Here is an 11,605-nt window from a genome sequence, read left to right as displayed (position 1 = left end):
TCCTGCCCTCCTGCCCCCGCAAGGAAGGCAAGCGCCCGGTTGCCCCCTGACGACGCCGGCCCCCCTGAGTCCTGGCCCCGGGGCAGCTGAGGGTCCTGGGCTGCTGGGCGGGGGCGGGGGCGGGGGCGGGGCGGACGCTCACCCCGGAACGGCAGCTGAGAGTACTCACCACGCCAGGGCACCCAGGCGAGCTACGACCAGAGAATGAAAGCTAAGGAGAAAAACAAGAACAAAAATAGAAACTGAAAAGGGAGGGGAGGGAGGAGACACAGAGGGAAGAGAGAGAAAAGAGAGTTTGTAGTGCTTGTGGCAAGAAAGAGGGGGGTCACAGACAGCACAGAACGAGAACAGGGGGCGCCTGGGGCTCAGGGGCCATGCCGGGGGCTGGCGTCCGGTGGTTTAAGGCCTGGGCCTCCAGGGCCGTGGGGACCCTGCGTCTGAGTGACGGGGCTGCTGCCACACAGACACTCCCGGGGACCCCTCCCGGGCCGGGGGCAGGGCTGGGGGACCGTCAGGGCCAGCCGGTGGGTCCGCAGCACGAGCAAGCCTTGGCCGGTGCCCTCGCCTCCCAGGGGCCCCGCTGCCTCCTCTGTGTGGTGGACCGGCCGCATGGACGGCCACCGGAGCCGCCAGTGGCCGTGGGCTGACAACACTGAGGGGCCCTGCGGGAGCCGGGCGCCCCGCACCCCTGGGAGCCCCACAGCAAGTGACAGAGCGCCAGCAACGCCCCAGGTACGCCTCGCACTCGGAGCAGCAGGCACACGGGGCCGGGGGGAGGGCCCAGAGCAACTCGGACAGAGAATGTCGGGCCTCAAACCCACCACCTGGAAGCCCAGAGCTACTTCGGCTGGATTAACAGAACAGAATGAAGGTTCCAGCGTTTGATCCTGACAGATGCTCTTTAAGGAGCAAAGGGGCGCAGCTCTCCCCCGCCGCGAGGTTGGAGCCCCCAGCCCAGTGTCCCCGCCCCGGCGTCCCACGAACACTTGTCCCGCGAACACCCGAAGCGTACACCCTCGTCTGCCGGACGCCGGGCTGGGAGCTGCACCCTGTGCCGCCCCAGGGGCCGTCTTGGGCACGGCGGGTTTGCCGTTGCCGTGACCACCACTCGGTGGAAGCAGGGGCTGTTGGCAGGAGAGGTGGGCCGGGGGGAGGGGACCCTCCATCCTGCGAGCACAGAGCCCTGCTGGCCCTCCGCCAGGACGCATGCTGCCCATGAGACCCCGCCCCCGGCAGGGCTGACCACAAGATCCCATCACTCGTGGTCACTAGAGAGCACTGAACTGCCCCTGCATTTCGGGGGGGAAACTGCCCTACACCAGGCAAACCCCCCAGGAGGAGTCAGGGTCCTCCCAGGCCTGCCCCGTGCGGTCCGGCCCGGGGAGCACCAGGTCACACTATCACCCCGCGTGGACCGAGCGCCTGTGACCCATGGCTCCCAGGCTGGGGGTCAGGAGAAGGGCTGGACAGCCCTCCCCGAGCCCCCAGCGGCGCGGCCCCCAGCCAACCACCCAACCAGCAGCGTTTCCTGACCCTGGAAGCAACTGGCTAGGGACCAGGACTAGGAGTCCCACAGTGGACGGACGGTCCGTCCTTGGGGGGCATCCGTGCTGCAGAAACGGGTTTCTGTCCAGCGTGCTTGGGGGGCTTGGGAAAACCGAATGCTCCCTCGCGCTCTCAGGGGTCCTGGGTCGCTGGTCTGGCGCCCCACCCCCCGCCCCCGCCGCCCCCACTACCACTGCAGGAACCGAGGCCTCTGGAGACGTGGAGCCCAAGGTCTGGGGGGCAGGCCATGGCAGAAGGGGCGCCCCAGGCCCCAGACCTGGGCTCCTGGCCCAGAGCTGCCACGCCCTGGGGCGCGACCTCCGACCCAGCCTGCACTCGAGGACAACGCACTGGTGACCAACCGGCTCTCCCCGGTCTGGGGCGCCCCAGCGCCAGAGCAGCCCGACAGCCGCGCTCACGGTACCTTCTCCTCCAGCTCCTTGATTTGTCTCTTCTGAGCTTCTATCCTCTCTTCCAGCTCTTTGATCCTCTGCAAGGCCAAGGGGGGGGACAGGCTTCAGGAACTGAGCGCCCCTCCGGGGGAGAAGCCTCCCCAGGCGTCGCGCAGGGGCTGGGCGCACACATGGCTGTGGGGCGGCCGCTGCCCTGGTCGTGGGCCCTGGCGGTCGTGCTGACCAGGGCCGGTCTGCGGATCTGGTCAGCGCCGTGAGGCCCGGAGCCTCAGCCCATCCCCCGTGCGGCTCTGGGACCGGTGGGTCTGCTGGCCCTGACCCCCCGGGGGACAGCCATCCCCTCGAGGCCGCGCTCCCCTCCCACCTCCGGCCGCGCTGGACCACCAGCGGAGAGCCCGACGCCCCGGGGAACGGGGCGGGAGTCACGGACTGAAGCCCCCGGTGGGCGGGGCCCACCCGATGCCGGTCTGCCTGTGCCTGCAGCGCCTGGGGGGCCCACCCTGGGCCCTGGGGCGGCCATGCTCTGACCACAGCCTGCCTGGCGGGCGTGGGGACACAGGTGACAGCCCTCACACTGACCGCCCTGGATCCGGGCTGAGGGTCCAGGCAGCTGGGAGCCCTCTGCTCAGACATCAGTCCCTGACAGCCACTGTGTTGGGGCGTTTGGAGCAGGGTCCACTTCCGTGGTCCTCCCAGACCACTCGGGGACACACGGGGGAAGGCAGGGGTGTCTTTCAGGTTGGGTCCTCTGCTGGGCCAGCACCCCTCATGCCCGCCCCGTTAGAAAGGGACCCGCTGGAGGGGACCAGCGGCTGCTCCCCAACCCAGCAGCTGCTGCTCGCCAGGTGGCACCCTCACCATACCCTCACCCGGCGGTCAGGGGTGCCAGGAGAGGGGACGTGCACCGAGAGCCCAGGACAGTGTGGCCCAGGAGGCTGGTCTGGAAGAGCAGACAGCCTGGCAAAAGGGTTCACCCAAGGGCGTGGCCATGGAAGGCTATGGTCACTGGGGTGCGGCTACTAGATAGCCTGTTCCTGGTACTACCCCCCTGGCCCCAACCTGTACCTGCTGTGCCAGCTGCAGAGGCTCCATGCACTCCCATCCATCCGCTCCCCCCCCCTGCACCTGCTGTGCCAGCTGCAGCAGCTCCATGCTCTCCCCTCCCCCCTGCACCTGCTGTGCCAGCTGCAGCAGCTCCATGCGCTCCCATCCATCCTCTAACCCCCCTCCCACACCTGCTGTGCCAGCTGCAGCAGCTCCATGCTCTCCCCTCCCCCCCCCGCACCTGCTGTGCCAGCTGCAGCAGCTCCATGCGCTCCCGCAGGATCTGGGCGTCCCGCTCGCGCAGCTCGCTCATGACCTGGCGCTTCCACTGCTCCACGGCCACCCTGAGCTTCTCCCGCTCGTCCTCCGACAGCAGCTCGGCCACCTTGGCCCCCGCCTCCTGCTGCAGCGCGTCAAACAGCATGGCCTCCAGCTCCAGGATGTGCTGGGCGGGAGGGCAGAGGTCAGCCTCTGCAGCTGGGGGCCGGGCGCCTTGGGGTCACGTCCCCGAGCCCCCGTGCGGAGGGCGCTCCTTGCCCCCACACTGGCCGCCGTGGCAGTCGAGCACGGACACCGGGTCCGCCACACGACGTGCACCGTTGGGAAAGCGCAGTCAGCAGACACGCGAGCCCGGGGGGCGGGTGGCGCAGCCTGCGGGGTCCCCGAGGGGAGAGCAGCGGAGGGAAGGCCCCTCCCTTGGCTCACAGACCTCCAGGCCGGCTCTGGGAGCCCCAGAGGGGAAGGAGGCGGGCAGCGCTCCGGGGCGTGTGTCAGGAGGGACGGGAGGGCACGTGCTCGACGCCCGCCTGTCCCCAGCCCAGGCCCGGCCCCTGTCGTCCTCCCTGCCACCGGGGGGGAGTGGACTGGGTCCCCACAAAGGTTCACTCCGGCTCCTCCCACACCAGGTGGGGGCGCCGCTGAGCGCCGCTCTGGACTGGGGAGCAGGCCTGGAGCACACCCGTCCCCAAGGGGTCGCATCCTCCTCCTCCAGGGGGCAGGACTGGGCCTCGGGGTCGCCCAGGTCCACCAGCTTGCCCCCCCTCCAGCCACAGCGCCACCCAGCAATCTGGAGCCCTGGGCCAGCTCTGCGCAGGGGCCTCTGCGGGGGGACGGCTTCCCCGTGGACCCAGGACAAGAGCGACTATTGGGGGGCCACTGTAGTCACCTCCCCTGGATCTCGGGGGAGGGCCTGGAGCCCCCCTGAGCCCCCCAGAGCCCCCCCAGTAAAAGACCAGGAAGAACAGAGAGGCTGGCCCGGCTGAGTGGCAGCCGGGCCCTAGGTCAGGGCTGATGCGTGAGGCCAAGGGAGGGGACAGGCTGAGCTGTGTGAGCCGGGTGGGCCACGGAGGGGACACGGCGACAAGGAGAGACCAGAGTGGGCGTGGGCCTCACCCCTCAGCTGCTTCCCCAAAACCCTGTCGTAACTGAGAAAGCAACACAGGTCAACACAAACTGGTCCCCGCCGTACCTCAGCCCCCAGATGCGCGCCCTGTTACCAGCGCGAAAGAGTTGAGCCGTTTGACCTGGGGGACCTTCAGAGGTTTTCCTCTGGGAAAGTGTCATGGGCACAACCTTTGAAAAAACCAAATTCTCAAACTACAGAAACCCATCTTCCCATCAAAAATGCAACACCTTCAGCCCTGGCCAGTGTGGTTCAGTGGACTGAGCACTGGCCTGCGAACCAAAGGGTTGCCAGTTCGATTCCCAGTCAGGGCACAGGCCTGGGTTGCGGGCCAGGGGGGCACGAGAGGCAACCACACACTGATGTTTCTTTCCCTTCCCCTCTTTAAAAATAAATACAATCTTTAAAAAATGTAACACCTTCAAAAACGAATGTTTACCTTTAGGCAAAACGATCAAGAAAAGCCCTTTAGGCTGAGCTGACATTCTAAGAAATGGGGAAAAAAACGGGCGCCCTACTTCGGCCCTCGCTTCCACGGCACTGCTCCTGACAGCCACAGGAGGCGCCGTCCCCGGCTGCCACCGCAGCCCGCGCCCCGGGACGGCCCCTTCTCAGGACGCAGGCACACTGCATCTGGGAGATGCCGCGCTCTGACAGAGACGCCGCTGAGCGTGGGCTTCGAGTCCGCGCCACGGGAACCTGGGGGGGTGCCCACCGCCTCCCTGCGCACACAAGCTCGGGCCGGGGCCACCTGTGGGACGCTCTCCTCCTCCCCCATCAGCCCAGGCAGGGGAACCGACACCTCCGTGCACCCGGAGGGGCCGGGCTGCTGGCCTCAGGTCTCCCGGGGTCCGGACGCTCAGTCCCGGACCCCACACCCGCTTCCCGCCAGACCTCGGGCCGCCCGGCCGGGGCCGGGGGTGGGGACAGCGTTTCCTGAACCAGAACTCGGCAGGTGCTGACTGCAGGGGGCGGGGGACGAAGGTGACAGCGGTGGACGGGGTGACCGCCTGCCGGAGGCGGGGCGGGCTGCACTCCCGCAGAAGTCTGGGGGCTCCCCGAGGGGGCGCTGCTCCGCAGGGCCAGGCGGGTGAGCTCGTCTGGCAGTGGGGGGGGGGTGCCCCCGGTGAGGCAGTGCTGCCGACCCCGCACTGTTCCCACTCACGCAGCCCAGGACCCCGCCTCAGCGACTCACTCCCAGCGTCCCCGGGACCCTGTGCCCACGCCCGTGTGCTCGGGGCAGAGTGTCTGCTGACAGGCGGCCAGCACAGCCGGGCGATCGCCGGGCGGGGGGCGCCGGAGGGACAGAGGCAGGCCGCGACCCCGAAAGGGTCCCACGGGCCCAGGCCCTCCGAGGGCGGGGGTCTGCGGCCCGGCCCCGCAGGTATGGGACCCGCTCTCCCCACTTCCAGCCCCCCGTTCCTGCAGGGGTGCCCCAGCCACGTGGCCCTCACCTTGTGGGCCTGGTCCAGCGCCTGCTTCCGGAAGTCCAGCTCCTCATCCAGGTAGCCCTTCTGCTTGCTGAACAGCTCCTGCAACACGAGAGGACCTGTGTCGGGGCCGCGGGGCCGGCCCGCTGCGGCCGGGGGCGGGCTGCCCGCCGGGACGCCCACCCACCTTCTCGCTCTCCAGGTCGGCCATCTTCCGCTGCAGGGCCGCCTCCGCCTCCTCGATCTGCTGGAGCCACTGGAGGCAGCAGGACAGGCGGCTGAGACCCTTGGGGGCCCTCGCGCTGCCCGCCCCACAGGAACGGTCCAGGGGGGAGCGAGGCCCCTGTATGCCCCCCAGGTCTCCCCGCAGAGGAAGGGCCCCGCTCTCGCCGGGAGATGGGGGGCTGGCACGGTGGTCCCCACCACGTCCCTGTGACGAGGATGCAGGCCACGTCCAGGCCCAGCCCTCAGCCCGTCCCCGGGGACAGGAGGGTCATCAGTGGGGGGGGGGGGGTGCAGCGGGAGCTGGTGCCCGTGAGCTCGGCCAGGGGGTGCAGGAGGGGTTCTCCCCGTCCTGGCCCCTGCGCCTCCCCCTCGCCGGACACCCCTTCCTGCTGGAGGCCCCCGGGTGGGCGCGCCAGCAACCAGCAGGGGGCGCACTGGGCCGGCTGGGACTGTGCTGGGGACGGGTAGCAGGGGAGCTGAGGAGCGGGGAGCCCGGGCAAGCTGGGCGGCCCCCAGAGGAGGGTCTCGGCAGGTCAGACACAACGCTGACCGTTTCGGAGGCCCACCGCGCCCCCCGGCCTTTGGGGGGAAACCAGGGCAGAGCGGGCTCCCTCCGTCACGTGCAGACATGCAGGACAGGCGCGTTCCACCGCCTGCGTGTGCCAGGCCTCCGGGGCCGGCAGGGTCAGCGCCCCCGCAGCCCGCCTCCCGCCTCCCTCCTCCCAGGGGCAGTGTGTTCTCTGAGCCGAGTCCGGAGGGCGAGACCTGCCCCCCCCCCCCCCCCAGGAGCATCCGGTCCCGGTACCTTCTCGGCCAAGGCCAAGACGGTCCTGGCTTGGACGATGACCACTTGCTCTTCGTTCGTCAGGTTCTGCGTCCGAAAGCAGAGCATGCACGAGAGAGTCGGGCCCCCGGGGCGCATGAGGGGTGCATGAGGGGTGCGTGGAGGGGCGGAACGGGGGTGCACAGTGGGGGGCGGAATGGGGGTGCACAGTGGGGGGCGGAATGGGGGTGCACAGTCAGGGGGCCTGACTGGACGGGTGCAGGATGGGGGGCCGGGGCCGCAGCTGAGAGTGCCACGCTAGAACAGCCCCCCAGGCTCTTCGCTGGCCTCCTCTCCTGACCCTGGTCACTCGGGGTGCCTCCCGTGTGTCCCCGCCCGTCCCCTTGCCGCAGCACCCACGGTGGTCTGAGCGAGTGCCCCCAAGGCAAGGCGGGACCAGCGGGCCGCGCACCAGGCAGGCGGGTGGCAATGTGCCCCTGCCCATGCCCTCGCCGGGTTCCGAGTCTGCTCTTCGCAGAGCGTGGAGCCTGAGCCATGGAAACACCACGTGCAAACTGGGGAGTGAAGGCCAAACGTGCCCAATACCGCCCCCGCCCCCGGGTTCCCGCCCCTTTTCTGCACGTTTTAGCCATGTCTCATCCCAGGGAGCCTGCCTGGGTGGCCCCTCTGGGCGGGGTGGGCTGGCGTTGGGGCCAATCAGCATCCTCGGGGGACGCGGGTACTCCATGTTGAGGCCGCTCAGACCCCGGCTGCCACCTCTGTCAGTGCCGGGGCAGGGGCTGGGCATCCATGGGACCACTCCCGGTGGGAGTACCCTAAGCATGGGGGTCTCTTGCCACCCAATACCCACGCGGTCCGCACAGGGTGGGGGCCGATGACCAACTGCTGTGGGCAAAGAGGCAACTCTGTCCACGGGGGTTGTGCCGCTGCATCCCCAACTCGGGCGTGGCGCTGGGAGCAGGGCCAGGAGCCCCACACTCCTCCTTGCTCAGGGGGCCAGCCTGGCCGTGTGAACACCTGGGTTTGGGGGGGTGTAGTCACATGCACTGTTTCTGTTCTCCCCCCCCCGCTGTGGGCCGTGCACTCATCTGACTGTGGGCCTCGCTCGGCCTCGAGAGCAGTGGCGGGGACGGGGAGCTACAGACCTCGTGTGTGTCGGTGACTGTGGGGAGACGTCCTGGGTGTGGGGCGGGGCTGCCGCCCAGCACAGCCCATCCCCCCACTGGGCAGGGGACGCAACACGTGCAGGGTGACGGATGGGTGCAGGGTGACGGATGGGGGCTGGGCGGGAGGTGGGTGGGGGGTGGATGATGGATGGAAGGTAGACTGACGGACAGAGGATGGAGGGTGGCATGAGGGGCTACACTCCCTCTGTCCCCTCAGTAATTAGGACCCGTTCTGGGAATCTGCTAATGAAACTGGAAATCTGCCCTCACTGAGACGTGAGGACTGTTCACGGGCCCTGCCGCCCTCTCACACACGGGCAGTGGGACTCCCCGGCCTGCAGCATCCAGGCCTCCCCACAGAGCTGCGGCCCCTCCCAGCAAGGGCCCGGAGAGCGACAGATGGACCCCAGGGACTGAGACCATGTGGACAGAGCGTCTCTGCTGGGGGACTGGGCGTGGGCCCCCACTCCAGCCGAGCGCAGACCCCGAGCCCCCCCACGTTTTCGGGTGCTGGTCGCCACCCCCACGGGCCCAGGAGAGACACGAGATGGAACAGAACTTCTCCCGAAGGCAGGGCGCGCACCGGCAGCAGCTCTGGCCACGGGCAGGGGCGGCCGGGCAGGGCGGCTGGCGGCGGGGCCGCCGCGGGACTCACGGGGCCCGCCCGGAGCACAAGGGGCTGGGGCCTCGGGGCGGTCGGCGTGAGGGGCATGCACGAGCCAGGAGAGCGACATACACTTACGGCGTTGTCCCCCAAGATGTCCAGCTTCTTCATCAGCTCTGCGACCAGGATGTCCTGGAGGCAAAGACACGGGGACACACGGGAGGTGAGCGCCAGCCGGGCGGGGGCGGGCGGGGGCACGGGCAGGGCACCGCCGGGGCGGGGTTACCGTCATGCCTTCCGCCTCGCAGTACGCCTGCAGGGGGCTCTTGCCGTCCTCGAAGGGGGTGTGGTGGAAGTTGATGGCGGGTGACTTCCTCTCCCGCTCCTAGACAGAGAGCGAGGCTGGGCCCCGGCCGGGCTAGGGGCGGGCCGGGGACACGGGGCGCCACCACCAAACACGGTCGACACGGCCCGTGTGTAAACGAGGCCCCGGCCGCGGCGCTGGCTGAACCCTTGCAGGACGTGTCTGAGAAGGCAGCCCATGTGCACTCGCCCCCGGGGGTGGGGTTCCAGGCTCCCACGGGCCTCAGGACCCTCGCTCACCCACCGGGGACCCCAAGGTCCCCCACGGGCCTGTTCCCCACTGTTCCCCACAGGCCTGAGGACAGCATGACCCCGGGACAGTGGCAGGTGTGGCCACGTCCTCGAACAGGACACAGGCACGAGCCCCGGAGGCCGAGGGGACGGTCACGCACAGGAGGTGGTGGCAGAGCCTTCCTGCCACCCCAGGGAGGTGGATGGGGGACCCTGGGGGCAGCTCCATCTGGACTCAACCTGCTTCCTCGGTGGGCAAGTGGGGACCCAGCCCCCACCTCAGGGGTGCAGGGGCATCAGAAAACAAGACGGTGGGAACGGGGGCCCAGAGAGACGCAGAGAAGACAGGCAGCAGTGTCATACAGGACGGAGTCATCCTGCCAGTGGGGTCATGACCTCCTGGCCGCCAGGGGTCCCGAAGGCGGCCAGGACCCAAAGGGAGGTCGTGAACCTTGTGCGGGCGGCCAGCAAGGCGGACACCAGCCCGGGCCACTGTCTCCCCTCCTCAGAGGTGGCCCGCGTGTCCCGGCCGCCCTCGCAGAGAGGAGTGGCTGGTGGCAGGTGAGCGCGGCCACGAGGGTAGCCTTGACCCCCCTCTTCCCCCAACGGAGGCCAAGGTCCCTGCGGAGGGTGAGGGCCAGGCCGCAGCGTCCGGTCCCCGCACGGCACCGAGGACGCAGAGATGCACCCCCCGCCCTGGCCAGGCCTCCTGGGGTCGTGCGTCAGCAGGGCCGAGCCGAGGCCGGCTCAGCCGTCCTCCCCCGGGCTCCGAGGGTGGCCCCCGCCCGCCCCCGCCCAGGAGGCGCACCTCCAGCTCCAGGATCCGGAACTCCAGCAGCTCGTTCTGGTCTTTCGCGTCCTGGACCTCATGCCTCAGCCGCGCCTCCTGCGTCTCCATCTGCTTGATCTGGGAGATGAGAGGCGGGGGGACGCCGGGGTCACGTGAGGTCGACTCCCCGGTTCTCTCTGTGGGGACAGGGGCCGGCTGGGGCGCCTGGCCCAGGTGGCTCCACCCTGCTGGGCCTGGCTGAGCCCTGCCCCTCGGCTAATTTGGGGGAGTGGGGGGGCTTCAGGCTTCAGGGCCAGGTGCACGGGCCGGGGGAGAGGGGTCCCTCCCAGGAGAGAGGAAGTAAGGCGTGCCCGTGACCCCTGCCTCACCCTGGCCGGGGCCACACTCCCGGACCCCAGGCCAGTCCGGGGCTGGGGGGTGCTGTCAGCCGGGTCGCGTGCTCTGGCTGCCAGGCCGCCCTCCAGAGCCGCCTTCACCGGTTAAGGGACAGTCTGCACGTCCGGTTCAACCAGCGGACCTGCCCTGCGGCCACACCCCCCCCAGGTGCCCACGGCAGCTCAGCCTCTGGCGCGTCCTCAGGGGCCTCCCGAGGACTGGGAAACGCAGTGGGCCCCCCCCCCCCCCCCCCCCCCGACTGAACCCACGGGGCTGAAGGGCTGTCCCGAGCTTCGGGGGCCGGTCTGAAGGACACAGCAGCGTCTGGCTGACACGCGGCCCACGGCCCGCAGCCCCTGTGCCGTGAGCCCCTCCTCCAGCAGCCCCAGGAGGCTGGGGCAGCACAGCAGGCCCGCGGGTAGGGCCGCCGTGACCCATACCCCTCTGTGTGCCCAGGGCAACGGCGCTTCCCCCAGGGAGCCGCCCGACGCGCGGACGGGCCGGGCGCACCTTTTCCACAAGCTCTTGGTTCCTCCGATACAGGGCTTGCTTCTCCTCGATCCACTTCATGTCCTTGCGGGCGGGGCGGGAAGGGAGAGGAGAGCACACGGCGGGGTCAGACCGCACATCCCACACTCAAATCACGGTCTTGCAGAACAGAGGGTTCGACAGAGGGACTCGACACCCAGCTTCCGGACAACCCCTGTTCCTGGGCCCCCTGGGCAGCCCCACGCTGGTCGGCCCCCACGCAGGCCCCCCAGGGACACGCCCACCTGCCCCTGCTCGGCCAGCGCCCTCTCCAGGTCCTCGATCCGTGCCTGCGCCCTCTGCACGTCAGCCTGGAGCTGCTCGCGGGTCTGTGGGCGGGAGGGGAGACGTCCAGCGTTCCCTAAGAGCCAGGACACGCCCACACGACGGGGACCCGAGGACAGTGCGTCCGCACAGAGCGGGCAGTCGGCGGCTCTGCGAGGCGCCCCGAGGGAAGGGCAGGCAGGCCCCAGGGCCGAGCAGAAGGGAGCTGGATGGTGGGAGGGCCTGTACTCCGACCCGAGGGGCTGCCGAGGACCCTCCTTTCGGGGTGGAACAGCCTCCAGTGCCTGGGCCTGCTGGGGCTCGCAAAGCAGCCCCCGACAGTGCCCGCCCTTACACCCTGGCGCCCTCTGCCGGCCCTGGGCTCCCCACTCTGCTGAGCCTGCCCCTTGTTTGGGGAACCAGCCCCCTAAGCGCCTCCTG

General features: G+C 69.7%; 1 protein-coding gene across 1 annotated transcript in view; it reads right to left on the bottom strand.

The window, feature by feature from the left end:
* Window positions 1-365: 365 nt before the first annotated feature.
* JAKMIP3 (Janus kinase and microtubule interacting protein 3) overlaps window positions 366-11,605 on the bottom strand; it is a 33,583-nt gene continuing 22,343 nt past the window's right edge. Inside the window, exons 11-21 of the mRNA XM_036027536.1 lie at window positions 11,146-11,229; window positions 10,883-10,945; window positions 10,016-10,114; window positions 8,900-8,998; window positions 8,752-8,805; window positions 6,865-6,930; window positions 6,022-6,090; window positions 5,859-5,936; window positions 3,244-3,447; window positions 1,970-2,035; window positions 366-662 (exon numbers count right to left, since the gene is read on the bottom strand). Of these exons, the coding sequence (XP_035883429.1) occupies window positions 366-662; window positions 1,970-2,035; window positions 3,244-3,447; window positions 5,859-5,936; window positions 6,022-6,090; window positions 6,865-6,930; window positions 8,752-8,805; window positions 8,900-8,998; window positions 10,016-10,114; window positions 10,883-10,945; window positions 11,146-11,229 (1,179 nt within the window). The remainder of the gene's footprint in view (window positions 663-1,969; window positions 2,036-3,243; window positions 3,448-5,858; window positions 5,937-6,021; window positions 6,091-6,864; window positions 6,931-8,751; window positions 8,806-8,899; window positions 8,999-10,015; window positions 10,115-10,882; window positions 10,946-11,145; window positions 11,230-11,605) is intronic.

The sequence above is a fragment of the Phyllostomus discolor genome, chromosome 5 (genome assembly GCF_004126475.2).
Source record: "Phyllostomus discolor isolate MPI-MPIP mPhyDis1 chromosome 5, mPhyDis1.pri.v3, whole genome shotgun sequence".
In the NCBI taxonomy this organism is placed as follows: domain Eukaryota; kingdom Metazoa; phylum Chordata; class Mammalia; order Chiroptera; family Phyllostomidae; genus Phyllostomus; species Phyllostomus discolor.
Note: the sequence above shows the minus strand (reverse complement) of the source record. Positions and strands in the feature narration are given on the sequence as shown.